This window comes from Pantherophis guttatus, chromosome 3 (genome assembly GCF_059756535.1).
Source record: "Pantherophis guttatus breed Tessera chromosome 3, ASM5975653v1, whole genome shotgun sequence".
Taxonomy (NCBI): domain Eukaryota; kingdom Metazoa; phylum Chordata; class Lepidosauria; order Squamata; family Colubridae; genus Pantherophis; species Pantherophis guttatus.
Window position 1 is genome coordinate 48,262,898 of NC_142065.1, and position 19,615 is coordinate 48,282,512.

The window sequence follows — 19,615 nt, forward strand, 5'->3', positions numbered from 1 at the left end:
GCATCATTGTGTTATAAGCAGGGTTTTTTTTCTGTTTTCTCTTGTTGACAACTTTATTTAGTAATTTTCTCTTGTTGGCAACTTTATCTCTACTCTGTTCATTTTCATATTTCGTAGTCTTACTTTATAATCTAGGATAACTTTGTACGGGTGGTAGTTTGCTAACATTGAAGAAAGTGTACACAGCTTTTTTTTAGGCCAGTTTATTTGGATCTTCAAGTGACATACCAGGGTCACAATCCAAAAAGTAAATGGAATAAAGAGAAAGAAGAAAGAATTCCCCTGGCTGCGGAAAGAATTTGTCTGGCTGGGGAATTTTGGGAGTTGAAGTCCACAAGTCTTAAAGTTGCCAATGTTGGACAGCCCTGATTTAGAAAATGGTTCGTGAAGATGCTGCTCAGGGCCAGTTCTGTCCACCTTCTTCATTGTCGCCATATTCCAGATGATGATTAAATACTGCCTCTCCAAACTGCCTCTCCAAATCCTTTTACAAAGACAGATGAATCATATCTATGGGTTGTTCCTGTTATGAGGAACAACTTCATCTTCTTGCACCTCTTCATCCCTTTCCATCACACAGCATGGAATTAGTTCCTTCTTTCAGACTATTATTCAACAATGCATTAGTGGATTTTTCCATTGTGTATCTTACTTAATAGCCATGTACACAGACAATTCATTGTATGGTGCAATGATCTTTATTTTGCAACACTTTCTTCTTGGAGTCACCCTTCTCGTGTGGTCAGAAAGGAATAGAATAGGCAAATCATTTTTCAACTTTGATAAAAGACAAAGTAATTGATAGCTAACTCCATTACTCTTTACCTCCTTTACTGAGATTTCCTTCAAAGGAAATGTTATGTTGCTCTCTGCTATTTAAAATCCATGCTGTTCATTTTTCTTTGGCCATTATTCAAATGCCTTGGTTCTGCCTTTCCAGTTTGTTCTAGAAAAGGTAGCCAAGCTAAAAGACTTGTGAAATCCTAGTACAAAAGGTGTGTCATTGCTGATGCTTCCTTGACACTTTTAATACTTTAAATTAAGGAAACTGCTGTGCTTTCTCCACTAATTTAATTAAAGGGAAATCCCCAGGGAGGTTCCAGGATCTGCATGTGATTGTAACTCTGCATCCTGCCAGTAAATAGTATGGAGAAATTCATACTGATTACTGGTCTAAATCCTTAGTGGGAAAACATAGACGGTTTGTAAAGTGTAGCTGCCTTTCTGGCAAATTAAGACCAACGGTGCACAGGTCTGTAGTTTCTGTGAAAATTTTCCATTGCACTTTTCTTCATCCTGATGTCTGTGGGGTTCATACCTGTGCATGTCTGTTTGCGTGTGCATATGCAAACTTAACACCAGACCCAGTCAGAGGTTTGAGTCCAGATAGCAATTTAGCCTGAGCATCATGCTCAAGAGAAAGCTCAATTTTAAAACACTATATTTTAAAACGTTCAAATAATAGGAGGGGGGTCTTTTTTATTATTTGGTCATGTCTTGATTTCATGCATTATTATATTTCATTTTTATTATAGTTAGGAGAGCTGGAAGTCATTTGGACCCCTATAAACCTGAAAGGGCCTGCACAGAGCATCTAGCAATATACAGGTAGTCCTCGACTTACAACAGTTCGCTTAGTGACCATCCAAAGTTTCAATGGCACTGAAAAAAGTGACTTGTGATCATTTTTTACATTTATGACCACTGCAGCATCCCCAGGGTCATGTGATTTACAGATTCTTGGCAATTGACTCACATTTATGATGGTTGCAATGTCCCACGGTCATATGATCCCCTTTTGCGACCTTCTGATTGGCAAAGTCAATGGGCACATCAAATTCACTTAACACTCCTGTTACTAATTTAACAACTGCAGTGATTCACTTAACAAATGTGGCAAGAAAAGTCATAAAATGGGGCAAAACTCACGTAACAAATTTCTCACATGGCAACATAAATTTTGGGCTCAATTGTGGTCATAAATTGAGGATTACCTGTAGTTGTAAGGGTTAATTTAAATTTCCACATATTCAAACAGAGTGGCTCCAGTTTCTGTCAAACTAACTTCCTCTTTCTGCAGTCAAGGTTATCCCAACCTCTAAGTGTATCACTAAGGAGAACCCGGTGGCTACATTGAAAAGGAAAATGCAGAAAAAATGAGTTTGTGTGTATATATAATATGCTTAATAATTTTTTTCATTTTGCAGAGTTCCAACATCAGCATAAAAAGATTTTGGAACATGGCTATCAAATGCCATGCAGTAGCCTATAATTCCATTCTCAACTATGCTGGCTAAAGTTGGGATGCTAAATTGTCACTCTAAGGACAAGTTGCCTGATTTTTCTCTTAGTACAATGAATGATTCTGCTTGAGGAGTTTGAAATTATTTATAGAGCACTACAAAGTATAAAGTTTAGATCAGTGGTGGGTTTCAAATTTTTTTACTACCGGTTCTGTGGGTGTGGTTTGGTAGGCATGGCATGGCTTGGTGGGTATGGCTTGGTGGGCATGGCAGGGGAAGAATACTGTAAAATCTCCATTTCCTCCTGATCAGCTGGGACTTGGGAGGCAGAGAATAGATGAGGGCGGGATCAGTCAGAATTTTTACTACCGGTTCTCCGAACTACTCAAAATTTCCATTACCGGTTCTCCAGAACTGATCAGAACCTGCTGAAACTCACCTCTGGTTTAGATCTAAGATAGTGGGATGATGGGATGCTAACAAGGAAGCTTATGTTTCTTTGTGGATGCAAACAATCACCACAGTGTACATTCACGCTTCCTGGTATAAAATTGCTCTCTTCCATATCAATGCCTGTGATCTTTGGTATGGTATCTATATGCAAAACAATGTTGCATACAGTGTTATATGCAACACTGTGTGGACCAGATAATCTTTAAACAACGTTAGCATTGTCTCATAATATATCTCTTTCCTTATATTTATAAGTAGGCCTTTCTTCACTTGTGTTTAATTGTTACAGAAACATGTGCCAGCAATTCTTTCCCCCCAAAAAAATGTCTTCATAAATTGCTCTCATATCATAATGAGATAGCTTAAAATATTCTTAGCTGTTCTATTAAGCTGTTAGCTGAGCTGTTCTTTAACAAAGTTGTGTTGTCCATTGCATGTAAGCAACACAGCACTGTAGTTTTGTCGTAGGTATATAGTCTGGAGTGCTCTTCCAACTATTTGAATGGTATTAAAGTCAGCTTAACAGTTTGAAAGTATGCAAATGCAAGTAGATAAATAGATATCACTGGGAAGGTAACGGCATTCCATGCCCCTCGGGGTATAGTCATGTTGGTCACATGTACTGGCTCCCTCGACTAGGAAATGAAGATGAGTACCACCTCCCAGAATCGGTCACAAATGGAGAGGGAAAAACTTTTACCTTTTTTAAAGTCAAGGAACTTGCAGGGAGGCAAGTGAGATCAGCATCTAATGTCTCTTTATACTGGCATGAGCATAAACACCGCCCTGTTTTGATTCTGAGAACTCTTTACCAATGCCATTCTGGATAGCAGAATGCCACCTTATATACCATCTGTAGGATGGGGGAAGGGCAGTTCAGTGAGAAAAAAAGAGACCTTCCTCCTTTTCCAGCTAGCTTTTGCCACTCTGTGGATTATCTATAAACAACATCTGATCCTCATGATAGGAAATCTTCTTGTGTCATATCTGTCATGGGACATTGGCGATCATGTTAGCGATCCTGGTTTTGTCCAAACCAGTCCCTTAGATTTTGATGCCATGACGTTCTTCTTCTTCCTGGACCTTGTTTGCCTTCAATCTTTCCCTGGAGGACTAAATGAAGTATGCCGTATTTTTTCGGGTGTCACATCACATGTCCGAAATATTCTAACTTTCACTTTTTAATGGTTTTGATGATTTCCCTTGGCTTTCCCAGTTGGCTTATCACCTCCTCATTTCTGATTTTGTCAACCCAGTTTATACATAACAGCCACCGGTAAATCCACATTTCAAATGCTTCTAGTCTCTTCAAGTGGCTTTCTGTCAGAGACCAACTCTCCACTCCATACAGCAGGATAGAAAAGATATAACATCTGACAAGCCTGATTTTCAATCTTAGGCTTATGTCGTGACTGCAGAAGATGGGTAGGAAATGGATTTTCTAATTTACCAGGCACCTACACTGTCTTACAAATCGTTTGAAGTTGGGAAACACTGTACAGAGAAGCAGGGGAAAAAACTCCTATTTTATTGGGCAACCTTCATCACCCTGTGGATCAGCTTCAACCTCAGAAGCTTATCTGTAATGAGAGGGAGGGCTACCTAATAAAGCAGCAGCATTTTCCTGTTTACTAGGCAAGCCTCATCTGTGTTGCTTGCCTAGGGACCAGTACCTGCTTTTAACAAATGGGTTTTAACAGATCCACAGAGCCCAAGCATCTGTTAGAACCCGCCACCAATCATATCAGTGTTGTGTTTGGCAGGTAGTTTATTATCAGAAGCAACAAGGAGAAAGGAGCAGTGTAGCAACACCGAAGGATTTAACTGACAACTTGGTTTAATAGCTCTTTCACATACTGCATTGGAATTCCTCCATCTGGCAAGGGTGCAAAACAGAAGCTTTAGAAGCAGAACAGAGACTAGTTGAGAACAACCAATTAATGATACTATAGTTTTCTGATTTGAGCTCTTTAACTCAGCAGTGAGGAAAAGCCCATGTTTTGAGACTTCTACATGAGGGTTATTGTTTTTCAGCCTAATGATAACCCAAAAAAGCAAAAAAAAAAAAAAAAACCATCAGTATTGATTATCTGGTACTTGCAGATCACAAGAACTGATCAATATTAATTGACTGTCTCTGTGTGTATTATACCTCCATATGCACATATATACTGTACATACATAAGCCCTGAATTCACTATGTCAAAATTTTTATTATTTGGCTATGACAAGTAGCTCATAGAAATCTGTCAGATGATAGCAAAATAATTCAAAAAAGTTTTTTAAAATGTTTTCAGTTCGGTCAACAGCAACGCCAGCAAACTGACCTTTAAAAGGTCTTTAGAGCTGTTTAAGATATACGGTACATTTCTAGTAAGAACAGAAATTGATTACAGCTTTTGCATTTGTCCCAGATTTCTATTTTTGCTCAATTTTCCTGCATTTTCTGAGAATCAGGAATGTTCATTCTTAAGTGCCTTGATCTTTGCTTTTTTAGCACCAAAACCGTTATGTATCCAGAGCAATACTAATGCCTGTCATGAAATTGCTTTCTCATTGTGATTGTCATTTTGTTGCAATTTTAATGACAAGAGGCCATCCAGGAAATGCTGTTGCAGCATCGTACTCTGTTGGTGTTAAGCTGCTATATATACATCACATAGGTAAACACAAAAATCTACTTCTTTGCAAACAGAGGACTGGACATCATCTGCATTCAGAATGGGTCGAGCTATTATTTGGACTGGTAATCTTAGATTCAATAACATGTTTGTATGTTGGATGTTGATGCTGTGTTAACTTATTTATTAACTTATTTATGCTTCTGTGCAACTATGCAGAATACTTTTTCTATATAAAATTCATAGAAAGATATATTAATTTACTCTAAATAGGTATTTCTATTATAAAGGCCACATTTTAATAGGTTTGTGCTTTCAAATCTGTTTCTATCAATGGAATAGTGGAAAAAGTATAGTGACAAGATGCACAGGAAATACATGACTTCAGTATCTCAGTATCTTTAATAGGGAACTGAAGTTGAGCTTTACAAATGGCCTTTTCAAAGTCTTTCTCTTATTTGTGTTGTAACTTGTAGGGCTATTTCAGTGCAATTTTCAAGGAGAAAAATTCTCCCAATATATTTCTAGGCTGAGGTTCACCATTAGCAATGGTAGTAGCATAGCTTGTCTGATTTCTTCTAGGCAGGCCAATCTGCACAACTCTGTCTTGCAAAGTTCTAATGATGAAGCATCTAATGATGAAGACTTCTTCTCCTTCCTGGTGCAGGAGCCATAGGATTCTACTATAGGATCTTTGGTACAATAAGAGCACTTTGGGAGGTCTATACACCAATATGAGAGATTGTAGGGAAACTGGGAAAGGAATAGAAGAGAATAAAGAGATAGCGGGTGAGTCACTTGACAGTTTATTTTGCCAACAGCAATTTAGCTCAGGTGGACAGGAAAAGCATTCAAAGACACTCTGTCTCATTGTGAAAAAGGCTGAGAAATTCCTGTAACAGTTTTCAGAATTTTGTATTTACCCCAGACTAGAATTCAAGTAAAATCTATGTAGTTCTTGCTTATTTGATCTTCTTCACTCTATCTGGATTGATAATCAGGTTCTCATTCAGGTTTGCAGGGATAGCATCAAGGAGTTTAGGTTTTCAGTAGCTGTGATGAGGATTGATTACTGCCATTATTGTGTGGGGGAGATATCTGTATTTAAAGTTTCAATTAAAAAAATAAATGCTAACACAAACTAAAAAAGAATAGAAAAGTAAAAATATAGTAAAAAAAAAAAGAAGCATATAAAGAAATGTCTTATCCCTTCATCCCAACATGATGGGATGCGTAAACAATTATAAAGTATAAATAAATAAAGAATGTTAGTAACTTATTACCTTCTCTTAAAATGCAACAAATGATCTCTTTTTTCTATATCTTACCTATAAACAAATCCTTAAATCCTTGTTGTTAAGTACTGATCACCAACAGTCAGTTAAGATTTACTAGATGTAACAACATATATATTTTAACCTTGATCAAACCAACCAACTTTATATTCCTTCCTTTTACTTTTAGCAATCTTAATCTTTAGTCTTTTGAAAGAATATCTTAGAACGTGATTTTTTAAAATTTTATTTTTCTTTGTCCCTTTTTACAAACTTCTTTAACCAGTCTTTTTTGTAAATTCAATATAGGAAAATTATCCAGGCCACTCTCTTAATTTGTTATTTATATATACCTTTTAATTATTAAGACATCAGCTGGTTTCTTTTCTATGTCCAGTGTAGCATTTTCCCCCCTATATCATTCCTGTAGCCTGTCATTTTAAAATACACTTTCAGATCAGTATGAATTTTGTCTAGTAAAACTTGTTCCTCTTTTATAACATTTCGAAGCCAGTTTATCTATAGAGGCAGACACTCTTAAAATTAACATCTGGGTCCTTGTTTCAAAAATATTCTTCAATGTGACCAATCCCAAAGGTGCTTTTTCAAAAGGCAACTGGATTTTCTGGTTTTTCTTTGAAGACATTTCACTTCTCATCCAAGAAGCTTCTTCAGTTCTGAAGATGAGAAGCAAAACATCTTCAAAGAAAAACCAGAAAGTTCAGTCGCCTCTTGAAAAAGCATCTTTGGGACAACTATGACATGGATGACTGAGAATCTCCATAGACAAATATGTCTGATATTTAAAATATTTGCTTTGTTTTACATTATTATGTCAAATTTAAGTGTTCTGTAATTGCAATCTTTACTTTCTTTTGGTTCCCTCTAGTGTTTAACCTTCAAAGTATAATCTTATCATTTTTTTTAAAAAAAAAGAGATGATTCTTTAAAAAGAGTGACCTTGAATTTAAATTAATAATAAAAATTCAAAAATGAAAGCATTTTCCCAAATTTTTATAATTAATTTCAAAGTATTATTTCCAATCTATTTAGATCCTTAGTCTGTTCATAACTTCCCAAAAGCCAAATTCTAACATCCTTTTATTGTTTATTCTAAAATATACTTTTTAAAAGTTTTTAAACTTGTATTTAAAACAGCTTTTGCCAAGGATTAAGTAAACTCACATAGTGCTCTAAACCTTATCGATATGTTTCTAATAGCTGAAAGGCAATTAACAAGCAATTTCTGAAACTGATTTGAAAAGGGAGTATGAGAATTCATTAACCTTTTGAAGGCACTGACAACACCTTCAGCAAGATGTTTATTCCCTCATCTCTCAGAGCCCTAAGCCTTCTGGAGACTGCTATCTTGAGATCTCATCACAAGAAGCAACTGCCAGGAGCACTTGTGAGTGATCTCAAGTCCTCTCCTTGTCCAGAGACATATTACAAAGAGCTAGTCTACTTGGTAGGCTCTTCATTTTGTTGTGGTTACCTAAAAGTGGAGCCACCTTCAGTTAACCATTTCCTTCCCAGAAATCCCTTTATATGGGAGATTCTGCATCAGCAAAATAGATTATTAGAGGATCAGAAGTGTATATCTATGTGTTTTATTTCATGGCTGTGCACCGCCCCGAGTCCTTCGGGAGTAGGGTGGTATAGAAATTCAATAAATAAATAAATAGACCTGCAGAGGCTAAGAATGTACCCTTTTGAAAGTAAACTATTTCTTCTGTATCCAACTTTTATATTTTTCTTTTTTTTTTATTGAAAAAGTTTTCAAATACAAAATTTTATCCCCACATTTTTCTCCCCCCCTCCTCCCTAACCCCCCTCACCACCCATTCCCCCATGACTTCCTCACAACAAAAACCTAATTCATAACAGATTATATAATATTTTACCATCCCCTTACTCCCTCCTCTAAATACTGACCCTTATTTACTAATAATATTATTAATATTATTATAACTTTTATATTTTTCTTGACCTACTCAACTTCCAATAATTTCTCTCCTGACATACTCAACTCTCACTAGCTATACAAGAAGTACCATTTTGTATACACAGCCATTTTCATTACTTTCCTCAAACATTCCATATAAGAGACCACAAAAGAGAAAGATAACTCAGAATATTATGTGGTGTGGGAAAAATGATATGGGTGGATGGAGAACAGAAATAAAAATAGGTAATATGTATAAGGAAGTTGAAGATGTATTTATATGTATATAATGTAGTTTTCATAGGAACTGTTAATCCAACATCTATAATAATGACACTGTCATTATTGTATTGTTGTATTGTTGTATTGTTGTTAATGTATTAGTGTTTCGGAAAAGAAAAAAATCACAATAAAAAATATTTTTTTTAAAAAAGTAAACAACTTGTGACAATAAACTTTAAATGTCGAGAAAAGTTGTTAGTTGAATGTTAAACTATTAATAAAAATGAGTTCTTCAAATATTAAAAGAGAGAGAGAGAGAGAGAGAGAGAGAGAGAGAGAGAGAGAGAGAGAGACCACATATTACTTACTACACTACAGTAACCGAACTAGCAGTTGCACGTCAGATTTCACCATGACACACCAATTCATTTACTTGCTCTAAAATGTGGACATGAATAGATTGCAAAAATTAAACAATTTTTCCTGTGAGCTTGGGTCATCAGTATATTTCATTTCAGATTCTTATGCCTCATTGCCTTAAATAAAGTAGTTATCTGACATCTGCCACAAATCATGCAGGTTTGCAATCACAGGATTGTCTGCATATAAAAGAAGACATATATTTCGATCCCAGGCTAACGCACTTCTAACATTCCTCCAATGATTCCTCAGACATAAATATATTAAAGAACTCAAAAGACATCATATATCCTTCTCTTACTACTTTTTTCATTGTTGAAGCAGTCACTAAGCATTCCATTTACTTTCTTACATGCTTTACTTACATTTGTTCCATTCAGCAACCAAACAGCTTTCAACTTCATTTTTATGCATTCACTGTATTAATAATGCATGGTAAAGTTTCCTGTTTGATTTCATACATTTCTCAGCAACCTGCTGAAGAGGAAAACATTAAGTTTGTACACCCCCTACTTGATAGAAAAGCACACTGCACTTCATAAGTTTTAGTTATTGGTGCTTGATGTACTCTTTCAGTTAGAATTCTACCTTCCTACGCATGTTTAACAAACCAATACTTTCTATGAGTTTAGTTTTTGTTCTTATTATTTTTCATTGTATAAAAAGTGTACTCTAACTTCACTATTCATGCACTCTAACTTCATTATTTGTGTGTGTGTGAGAGAGAGGGGGAGGGGGAGGGAGAGAGGGGGAGGGGGAGGGAGGGAGGGGGGAGAGAGAGAGAGACAGTGATTACCAGCACCTGTACCATGCACTACTAATGTAATGTAAGTATAGTTCAGTTTTTACACATCTTGACCAGGATGCCACAATTTTCATCAAATATACTCACAATATTCTTAAAGAACCAAGTTCTTTAGTCTACAGATTACCTTGCAGAGCCAACATATAGTTGCCTTTGGTACTTCACCAAAGGAGATACAAGCAGTTTTCTGGTGCATTCAAAGTAAAATATAAAAAAGCATTGATAGTAAATATGAATCATACTATACATCATAATCTTAGATCCAAAGAGCCTATATTACTTAGCTAATTTGTTTTCTATTTTCTTTTTAATCTAGGTTTAGCTGTCTTGCTGGTTCTTCACTGCAGTAAGTAATCATATAGTACCATCTTATTTCCTAATGAATCATGAGAAAACAGGAAAGATTAAAACTCAATTTATTGGGCTCTAATAAAATATTCCATAAAGGAATCAACAATGGAAAGAGCATGAAGGTTGGTGATGCTTTTCATGAGCTCAAGCAGCACGAGAAGTTAAATTTAGACATTCACCAACTATAAGCAGGACAACAAGTGACAAGTAATTGTTTATGCCAGATAGAGTCACTTTTGTGAGACATAAATATGATAAGTAAAAATATTAAATAAACGTGACACATTATTCCCTCAAACCTAGAAGTGGGTGTAGAAAGAAGAAAGGTAAATAAGTAGAGGACCCAATAGAAACCGTTTCTGGAATCAGAAAAATAATAATAAGCAACAGAGAAGAACACATTCTGATAGGTAGAACTCTGTCTTCAGGAACATATTCTGAACAAAGAATTTTGCAAAGTTCAACTTCATTAGAAAGGTATTTACAGTATTGAAAGTTCTGCTATTTGTGCCATTTGTGTTTCTCCATATTAGCACCCTCATGGTAGCCAACCTTGATATATTTTAGACATTTCCTAAATATTCATATTTTCTTGTCCAAATCTTTTTTATGAATATTATATGTACATGCATGTGTGCATTTTAATAAATGCTTTGGATAAATAATCTTAAAATATATAAGTGTTTTACACGGCTTTATATTATACCGCTATTTAATGATATTGTTATTCAATCAATACACCAAAATGTTTTTATACAAGAAATAATGTTAAAAAGTAAATAACAGAACAAGTAAATAGGACCCTGATGATGATGCACCCAATGCCAGTGAATGATTCCCCCAGTGTCTCTTGTGTTGTCTTTTTTTATTCAGATTGGTCTAAAAATTTAACCCTGCCTCTTTTAAGAAGTAGTCACAATGAAACAGATGATTTTATTCTTCCCCTTCTATTGGACACTTCAGAAAGGAATTCCAGGAAGTGGCCATATTCTGTTTCATTCCCATTACAATTCACTATGTTTAGAACCTTATACAGTTTTTGAGTATAATTTTTAAATTGTGATTTTATATTTTTACAGTTTAAATAACAGATAGTGAGAAACAGATAAATTCATTTATACCTACTGTGCTGTTCAGATGGTGAATTATAGTGAATTAGTTACCTAAGAGTTAAGAGCTGTCTCCTTAAGAGATTGCATTGTGGGAAATGTAGTCCATGACATGTGACCACATCTGTGTGTCTGATTGACCACTGAGGCTCTCTGCCTGGGGTGTAGAACAAAGGCCAGCCATTATGAATTGCCAGGGAGGAGAGAAGCATGCTTTCTCAACAGGGGGACAGATCTACCATCATTTTACACTAGGAAATGGGACAGATTATAAAATATAAGGATGAACCTCACCTTGACTCACCATGATAGTCAGTCAGGGGTGGTTTCTACTTACCTTTACTACCGGTTTGCATATGCAGAAGCATTTTGATGACGTCAGGGTCAGTGGGCGGAGCCTCGCGCTGTTTTACTACTGGTTCTATAGAACTGGTGCGAACCGGGAGTAACCCATCATTGTAGTAAGTTTATGTTTTGAGGATACCCAAATAAATGATATGTATGAAAACCTGTTTGCTAGAGTTTATCTGCCTGTTCCCAGTGGAGCCAGATGCCTGGGGAACAGAACACTTACCATGTTTATTAATTGTTAGAACAATTAATAAGTGGAACAACTTGCACAACTACAGAAGTTGTGAATGCCCCAACACTGGAAATTTTTAAGAAGATGTTGGATAACCATTTGTCTGAAGTTGTGTAGAGTTTCCTGCCTGGGCAGGGGGTTGGACTAGAAGACCTCCAAGGTCCCTTCCAACTCTGTTATTCTATTCTATTCCCTGAAAATAAGACCCTGTCTTATATTTTTTTTGAACCCTGAAATAAGCGCTTGACCTTATTGCCATGCTCTCAAAAGCCCAATTGGGCTTATTATCAGGGGATGTCTTATTTTGGGGGGAAAAGGGTATTTTGCCAATTATCCTTTAAGTAACCTAAAATAATGTACTAGTCACTACTGCATTAAAATTTAAGTATTTTAGTAATTTGCTAAATAGTTTTAATAGGCTAGCAAATTAGTTGTTTATTTTAGGAAGGTTGGGGTACTTTTAATGTTCTATTATATTTATTTTTATCCTGTTTTAAATAAGTACTTAATTTTGGTCACTGATAATGATAATAAAATCAACATTTCTTAATTTGATTTCTTCCAGATAGATTAAACTATTTTTCTTACAATTGACCGTTATGGTTGGGATTTTAGGGAACTGCAAGTCATTATATCTGGATTTTGCTAGCTTGGGAATAAGTCATTAAACAGATAAAGCAACAGAAATATCTTATTTTCTTGGGAGGAGTGATTAACTGAACAGACCAAAATGCCTTTCATATACAATCTCATTTCGACAGGTTCTGCTTTCAAGCTTGTTTGCTATTTCACCAACTGGTCTCAGTACAGGCAAGATAGAGGGAAATTCTTGCCTAAAGACATTGATCCCAAACTTTGCACTCATCTCATTTATGCATTTGCGGGAATGAAAGACAATAAGATCACAACGGCAGAGTGGAATGATGAACAACTCTACAAGGATTTCAATAATCACAAAAAAACGTATGGAGCAAGTTGGGGTGAGGTGGGATAAGAGGTCTTTCTAGAAATTCCTGGAACTGGAATTTTGCATTATATGATAGTAGAAGGAAGTATATATAAATTTTACACAGGGAGCTTTATGGAAGTTGAAGTAGAAATGATTCCAACCCTGAGGACTGCATTAGAAAAAAAAATTGTTTTTAATTCCTTTTGTATACACTGATGCAGCTGGGAAAAACTCCAAAAAGTCTATTTTGCATACATCGTAAAGCACCAACCTGAATCAGGCCCAATTGACTTTTCTAAGCATGAAAACCACATACAGAATGCAAGATCAACTAGTTAAGAAAAGAAAGTGAATTCTACTAACCAATTTTTGTTTTTCTCATTTAGGAATCCAGGACTGAATACACTTTTAGCTATTGGTGGATGGACTTTTGGTAGTGCAAAGTAAGAACCTCAGAGATATCTATGGAGGGGACTGTATTCAATATGCTATGATGAACAAGCCTAGGTGGCAATTGCCAAAACACTGGATTAATTCTTGGGATGCTCTGGCTAGGGTCCTCTTTGAGGGTCCTACTTTGCAATTATTTTTATTGTTGTACACTGGTATTTCCTATAATATTGCTGATAGTAGCAATGACTGCACAAGATTAAAAAATACGTAACTCTAATAAGAAAAAATGGCAAATGTGCATTAAACTGGCTACGATACATAGTTAATCATGTAATATAATATTCTTGTTTCAAAACCTTCAAAACATCAAATATTATTTGGAACTAAAATTTTAAAAAATAGAGTCAAGCTGAAGGAAGATTTGATTGGAAATACATTATTTGGAACTAAGTGTCTTTTCAAGTCAAAAGATTAAGATAGAACCCTCCATGTTCTGTAGTTTGGGTACTGATATTGTGGATGGGAACGCACATATAATATATGTACATGACAAAGCAAATTGGTATCTTGTTTGTTTGTTTGATGTGCTTATATGCAACTTCTTTGGTAGATTCTCTGCAATGGTAGCTACTGCTGGCAACCGCAAGATATTTATTTCTTCTGTGGTTTCATTCCTCCGAAAACATGACTTTGATGGCTTAGACCTAGATTGGGAATATCCCGGTGCCAGAGGCAGCCCTGCAGAGGATAAACAACGTTTCACCTTCTTAGTTCAGGTACTGCAAAACTTTGAGTTGATGATAAATGCAAACAGCAAATAAAAAGTTTCTTGCTGAAATGTTATTTTGTACTAGTAGATTCTATGTACAACAGTGTTAGTGAAACAAAACATCAGGGAATATCTCAAAAGTTGTACAGAATGAATGCTGTTTAATAATTACTTTATTATTGGAACTAATTCATAACAGACTTGCATACGCAACCAGTTATTTGATTCCAAAATGTAATATAGGGATACCTTTCTTTATCTAAAGCTAAGACCCTTCAATGGCATAGTACACATCAGATGTTCAGTGTAAACCCATTAACAAATATAACAAGGAAGCAATATGTATTTTTTTCCTTCTGTTCAATTGTGTGTGATTCTCCTTGAACTACTCTTTGCAGTTTTCTTTACAAAGGTTTTCAGAAGTGGTTTGCCATTGCCTCTTTCCTAGGACTGAGAAAGAGAATGATTAGGCCAAGGTAACCCAGCTGGCTTTGTGCCTAAAACAGGACTAAAACTCAGTCTCCTGGTTTCTAGCCTATGCCTTAACCATTGCACCAAACTGGCTCTCAAACGATATGTAATACTATAGATACCTAAAAATCTTCTTAATAAAAATACAACTCAAACAAGAAGTATCCTGGATTTGCAGTTACTTTGGAGACAAAAGTGACTGAATTGGTATCACTATCCACCAGGGGTGAAATCCAGCAGGTTCTGACAGATTCTGGAGAACTGGTAGCGGAAATTTTGAGTAGTTTGGAGAACTGGCAAATACCACCTCTGGCTGGCCCCAGAATGGGGTGGGAATGGAAATTTTGCAATATCCTTTCCCCAGGAGTGGGGAGGGAATGGAGATTTTGCAGTATCCTTCTCCAAGCCACACCATGCCCACAGAGCCACGCCCACAGAACCAGTAGTAAAAAAAATTGAATTCCATCACTGCTATCCACTCATTAAATCACCTGCATCTTTTTAAGTAACCCACATTTTTAATTTATATTTTATTTTTTAAAAATGACAGGAGTAAAACTAATGTTGTTATCTGCTTATCTTAGGAAATGATGAACGAATTTACAGCAGAAGCTCAGAGGACAGGAAAGAAAAGACTCTTGCTTAGTGCTGCCGTTGCCGCTGGGAAGCAGACTATTGACAACGCTTATGAAGTGGACAAGATCTCAGCGTGAGGATATGCTGGAAAAATTATTAACTTAATTTCATCCGTTAGTTCCAACATTGCAAGTTAAAAAGTTCTTATTCCTTAGCTGTAAAACATCATGCTTCATGGAACCATTCAAATTACAGGAAGTCCTACAGTTCGTTTAGTGACTCTTCAAAGTTACAACAGCACTGAAAAATGTGACATGGTCATTTTTCATAGTTACGATGTTTGCAACATCCCCATAATCATGTGATCAAAATTAAGATGCTTGGCAACTGGTTCATACTTATGACCTTTGCTGTGTCCTAGGGTCATGTGATTTCCTTTTTTGACCTTCTGGCAAGCAAAATCAATGGGGAAGCCAGATTCACTTAACAACCAAATTACTAACTTATTAATAGCAGTGATTCACTTAACAACTATGGCAAGAAAGTTGTAAAATGGGGCAAAATAAATGTCTCACTTAACAACAAAAAATTTGAGTTCAGTTGTGTTGTACGTTGAGGACTACTTGTATGATATTAAAGATGGAATTCACTCAATATATATTTTCTTACTTTCCTCATAGATCTCTGGACTTTATCAACCTCATGTCATATGATTTTCATGGAGCCTCAGATGGAGTCACAGGGCACGTCAGCCCCCTCTTCCCTGACACTGTATGTGATAAATACTTTTTTATCCCATAGAGACTCTTTATATTTACATTTAGAGAAATGATCAAAAGTAATTTACCCATTTAACACTTGTTACATACAGAAAACAATTTAACAAACAAAGAATCAGCACACTGGTTTAAAATATTTTATTCAACCCTTTCCCTTTTAATATATTCATGTTGTGCACCTGAAAAATTACAACTTGGTTCTCTAAACAGTGACTCTCAACAATTACTAGCTCCTTAAAACTACTAGTAAAAAGATCTATGAGAAGTGCTTTTCTTAATAACTATCATTCTACTTCTTTTTTAAGACTTAAGCTAACTGATTTTGCCAGGTTGTTTGTAAATTTCTAAGTGGGCATGAATGCTGGTAAAGCAGTCATGGGCACTGGCCCATCCCACCTGCACCAGCAGAGGAGGCATACTGTGATCCCGTTAGCCAAGGAATTTCAGCTGGCAGGATCCCAGGGAAGAGCCTTCTCTGCTGTGGCACCTGCCCTCTGGAACACCCTATCCCCTTAGGTGAGATTGTTCCCATACTCCTGGCTTTTCATAAGAGCCTTAAGACCTGGCTCTGCCAGATGACTTGGGGTCCAATGGGAAAGCTTCATACTGGAGGTGGTTTGCTAATTAAAACCTATAGTAATCCCACCTTCACCTCCCCTGTGTGTCTGGCTCCCTCCTTTGTCACCTTGTATTAATGATTTTATCTGCTGTTCTATTTTATAATTTATGATTTTAATGTTTTTATATTGTAAGCCGCCCAGAGTTGTTGGATACCAGATGGGCGGCAAATAAATTTCATAATAAAATAAATAATAACAACATACCATCAATGACTGCTAATTAAGGCATAGCAACAGAAAAACTGTATTAGAAAGATCATAGTATAAATCTAATCTGGTGGATATTTAAAATGAGTGCATTGAAGATGCTAGGATTGTACACACTTCAAAAATGATTGTGAAGAAGTACTCAGCACTTCCCTACTATTCACTCAGTCTGCCCCTTCCCTTTTTTCAAGCTTCTGGATGAGAAGAAGGTCTCTACATTAAAGAGTCTTAATTTAGTCATGCCAAATAACTTCCTAATTATTTTTACAATGTGCTAAGTTATACTAGATTCATTTGTATGCATGAATATAAAATATTGAATGTTATTCATTAATCATACCTGTTAGAATTAAAAATATCTAGATTATTCTGTAGGCAATTAAGGAACATATACTATTATTTATAAAGATTATTTTAGTAAAAAGAAAAATCATGAATATGTAAAGTCAGATAGGAAAAAATATATTTCAGAATATAAAGTTTTTTAATATTGTGCCATCTTAGAATATATATCAATCTGTTAAACTATTTGTACCTTGTCTCACATCATCCAGTGAAAATATGGACGAAATACAATTTTGAAATCTCTTTATTATTTTCCAAGTATCTATGTATTTATTTATTTAGCGTATGGCTGGTCACACACAGTATTAAAACACTTCATTTTTACAGGTTAAAAACAATTAAAACAATTTTAAAAAAGCAGGAAGAAAACCTAAAAGGTAAACAGAAATAACATTTCAGAGTTTAATGTCGAGTTTGGAGATCCAGTCAGTAGCTGTCATTGTTATGCAGAGGAAGTCCCTAGAATCTCCTGGATACCTTCTGTTAGAGCAATCCCTCATTATAACGAGCTCCTCCCAGAGATACGGAGGATCCCGGATTTGCGCACTTTCCGCCGTGCCCTCAAGACCTTTTTATTCCAGCAAGCGGGGCTGTCCTAACCCTTTTTAATTGTTTAATTTTAATTCAAATCTGTTTTAAAAATAGGGGTGTTTTACTTAGTGGGCCAAATCTATTTAATATGTTATTTAACTGTTTTTTAAATTTTATATTATATTTGTTTTAAAATATAGGACTTTCTGAGTCCTTCGGGAGTAGGGTGGTATATAAATCTAATAAAAGATAAAGATAAAGATTATATGTTGGATAGTCTATCAAGGGGCCCCGCAATCACATTGTGCTGAAGGTGTCTTTCCCCATTTATACAAGGAGTCAGCACACACCCCATGAGTCATTCTAATTCTGTTCTGTCACCCATATGTGTCGGGGTAGGTTAAATCCTGGAGGTATACTATTAGGATTAATATGATTAGAGATATCTTGGGGGGAATACCGTAGCTACTCCACGCTTCCATCTACTTTTGTGTGGTGTTCTGATGATTGGCCATAAACTTAAGCGCTGTCAAGAGTGGTGGGTTTCTTGACTTTAATCGGCATCTTAAGAGATCAGGAAAGTATCTACATATATCTTAAGCATTTGTAGATGGAGATAGCATATTACAATATCAATGTGTTAACCTTTTTCCTAAAGCAATACAATTTGTTTCTTGCCTATTCCAGATACTTCATGAGTAAAGTAGTGAATGACATACAAAGAGCTTGAGTAGCTCTTACTTAGTTTACTTACTATTATCTTTCTTGCATTCCTTACAAAACTGCTGCATAAATTCATAAGATCCTCTAAAGTAGGAATCAATACAACATTTTATCTGTAGCCTTCCAGATATTTCTGAACTACAGTTTCTTCACAGTTGGCAATACTGATAAGACAACTTTAACTGCAGCTGAAAACGTGGAAAGCAAGGAGGTTCCTCACCCATTTGAAAGGAATAAACTTTTCCTCAGTATGAAGTGAAAGGCTACAGTTGGGAAGCAAAATTACCAGTCTGAATGTCTTAAAATAGAAGCATTTTCCTTGGTATATGTGACAGTATCTTCACCAATATATTTATGTTAAGACTGCAACATAACTGAATAATAAAGGCATTTAGCCTCAAAACCAGACAAAATCGACTGAGGTCTTGTTTATTCATTTATTGCACCAAAGGACAATGCTGTGCAGTACTGGAAGAGCAAGGGAGCGCCACCTAAAAAGATCATTCTGGGAATTCCTGCCTATGGACGATCCTTCACCCTTTCTACTTCACAGAATGGAGTGAAGGCACCAACTTCAGGGCCTGGCACAGCTGGTATTTACACAAAAGAGAGAGGATTTTTGGCTTATTATGAGGTAAGGAAAATATATGGAGTTATTCCCCCTTCACTTCTCCAAACAAGGATAAATTTCAAGAAGACCAACACATGCTCATGTTTGATCCCCTTTGGTAGATACTGTATTGATATTTTTAAATATGCAGGAATGTATTGTACATTTACAAATATACAGATTGATATAGGTGAAAGGATTTAAAATATCAATATACTCACTGCTTCCAAAACAGATCTATAGAATGAAGCATCTTGGGTGTTGTCAGTGAATAAAGTTCAAATGATTGATTTAGATTAGACTATTTCTCTCCCTTTCCCTTTCTCTACCTCCCTTGAAAAAATTTACAGTCAGCCCATTAGTTCTTCAGGGCAGATCTTCAAAGTCCTAGATTACAACTTCCTTATTGTGGGGTTGCCTTCTTCTCTTACTATATCTTTTTTTTTTCTATTGCAAACCTAATCTTAATAGATACAAGGGATGAAAATAGGGAGACATGTGTTGTTCCTTGTCTCCTACAATTTATCTGAAAAGTTTCTAATGAAAACTTTGGCCAAGTACTGAAGAGGCATTCTTGGAATATCCTGAGTTATTTATACTTGTTTGCCAAACCAAA

At 35.8% G+C, this 19,615-nt stretch overlaps 1 protein-coding gene across 3 annotated transcripts in view; it reads left to right on the forward strand.

Moving 5' to 3' along the window:
* The window catches only part of LOC117663923 (chitotriosidase-1-like), a 42,093-nt gene that overhangs the window by 14,947 nt on the left and 7,531 nt on the right, over nt 1–19,615 (forward strand). For 2 of the 3 annotated variants that reach the window (XM_034414529.3, XM_034414528.2), the window contains exons 1-8: nt 5,370–5,442; nt 10,300–10,329; nt 12,788–12,989; nt 13,362–13,418; nt 13,979–14,144; nt 15,193–15,317; nt 15,865–15,955; nt 18,841–19,023. In XM_034414529.3, the coding sequence (XP_034270420.2) occupies nt 5,418–5,442; nt 10,300–10,329; nt 12,788–12,989; nt 13,362–13,418; nt 13,979–14,144; nt 15,193–15,317; nt 15,865–15,955; nt 18,841–19,023 (879 nt within the window). In that variant the 5' untranslated portion in view covers nt 5,370–5,417. Of the gene's footprint in view, nt 1–5,369; nt 5,443–10,299; nt 10,330–12,787; nt 12,990–13,361; nt 13,419–13,978; nt 14,145–15,192; nt 15,318–15,864; nt 15,956–18,840; nt 19,024–19,615 lie in introns of those variants that run through there. The other variant, XM_087889519.1, reaches the window with a different exon arrangement.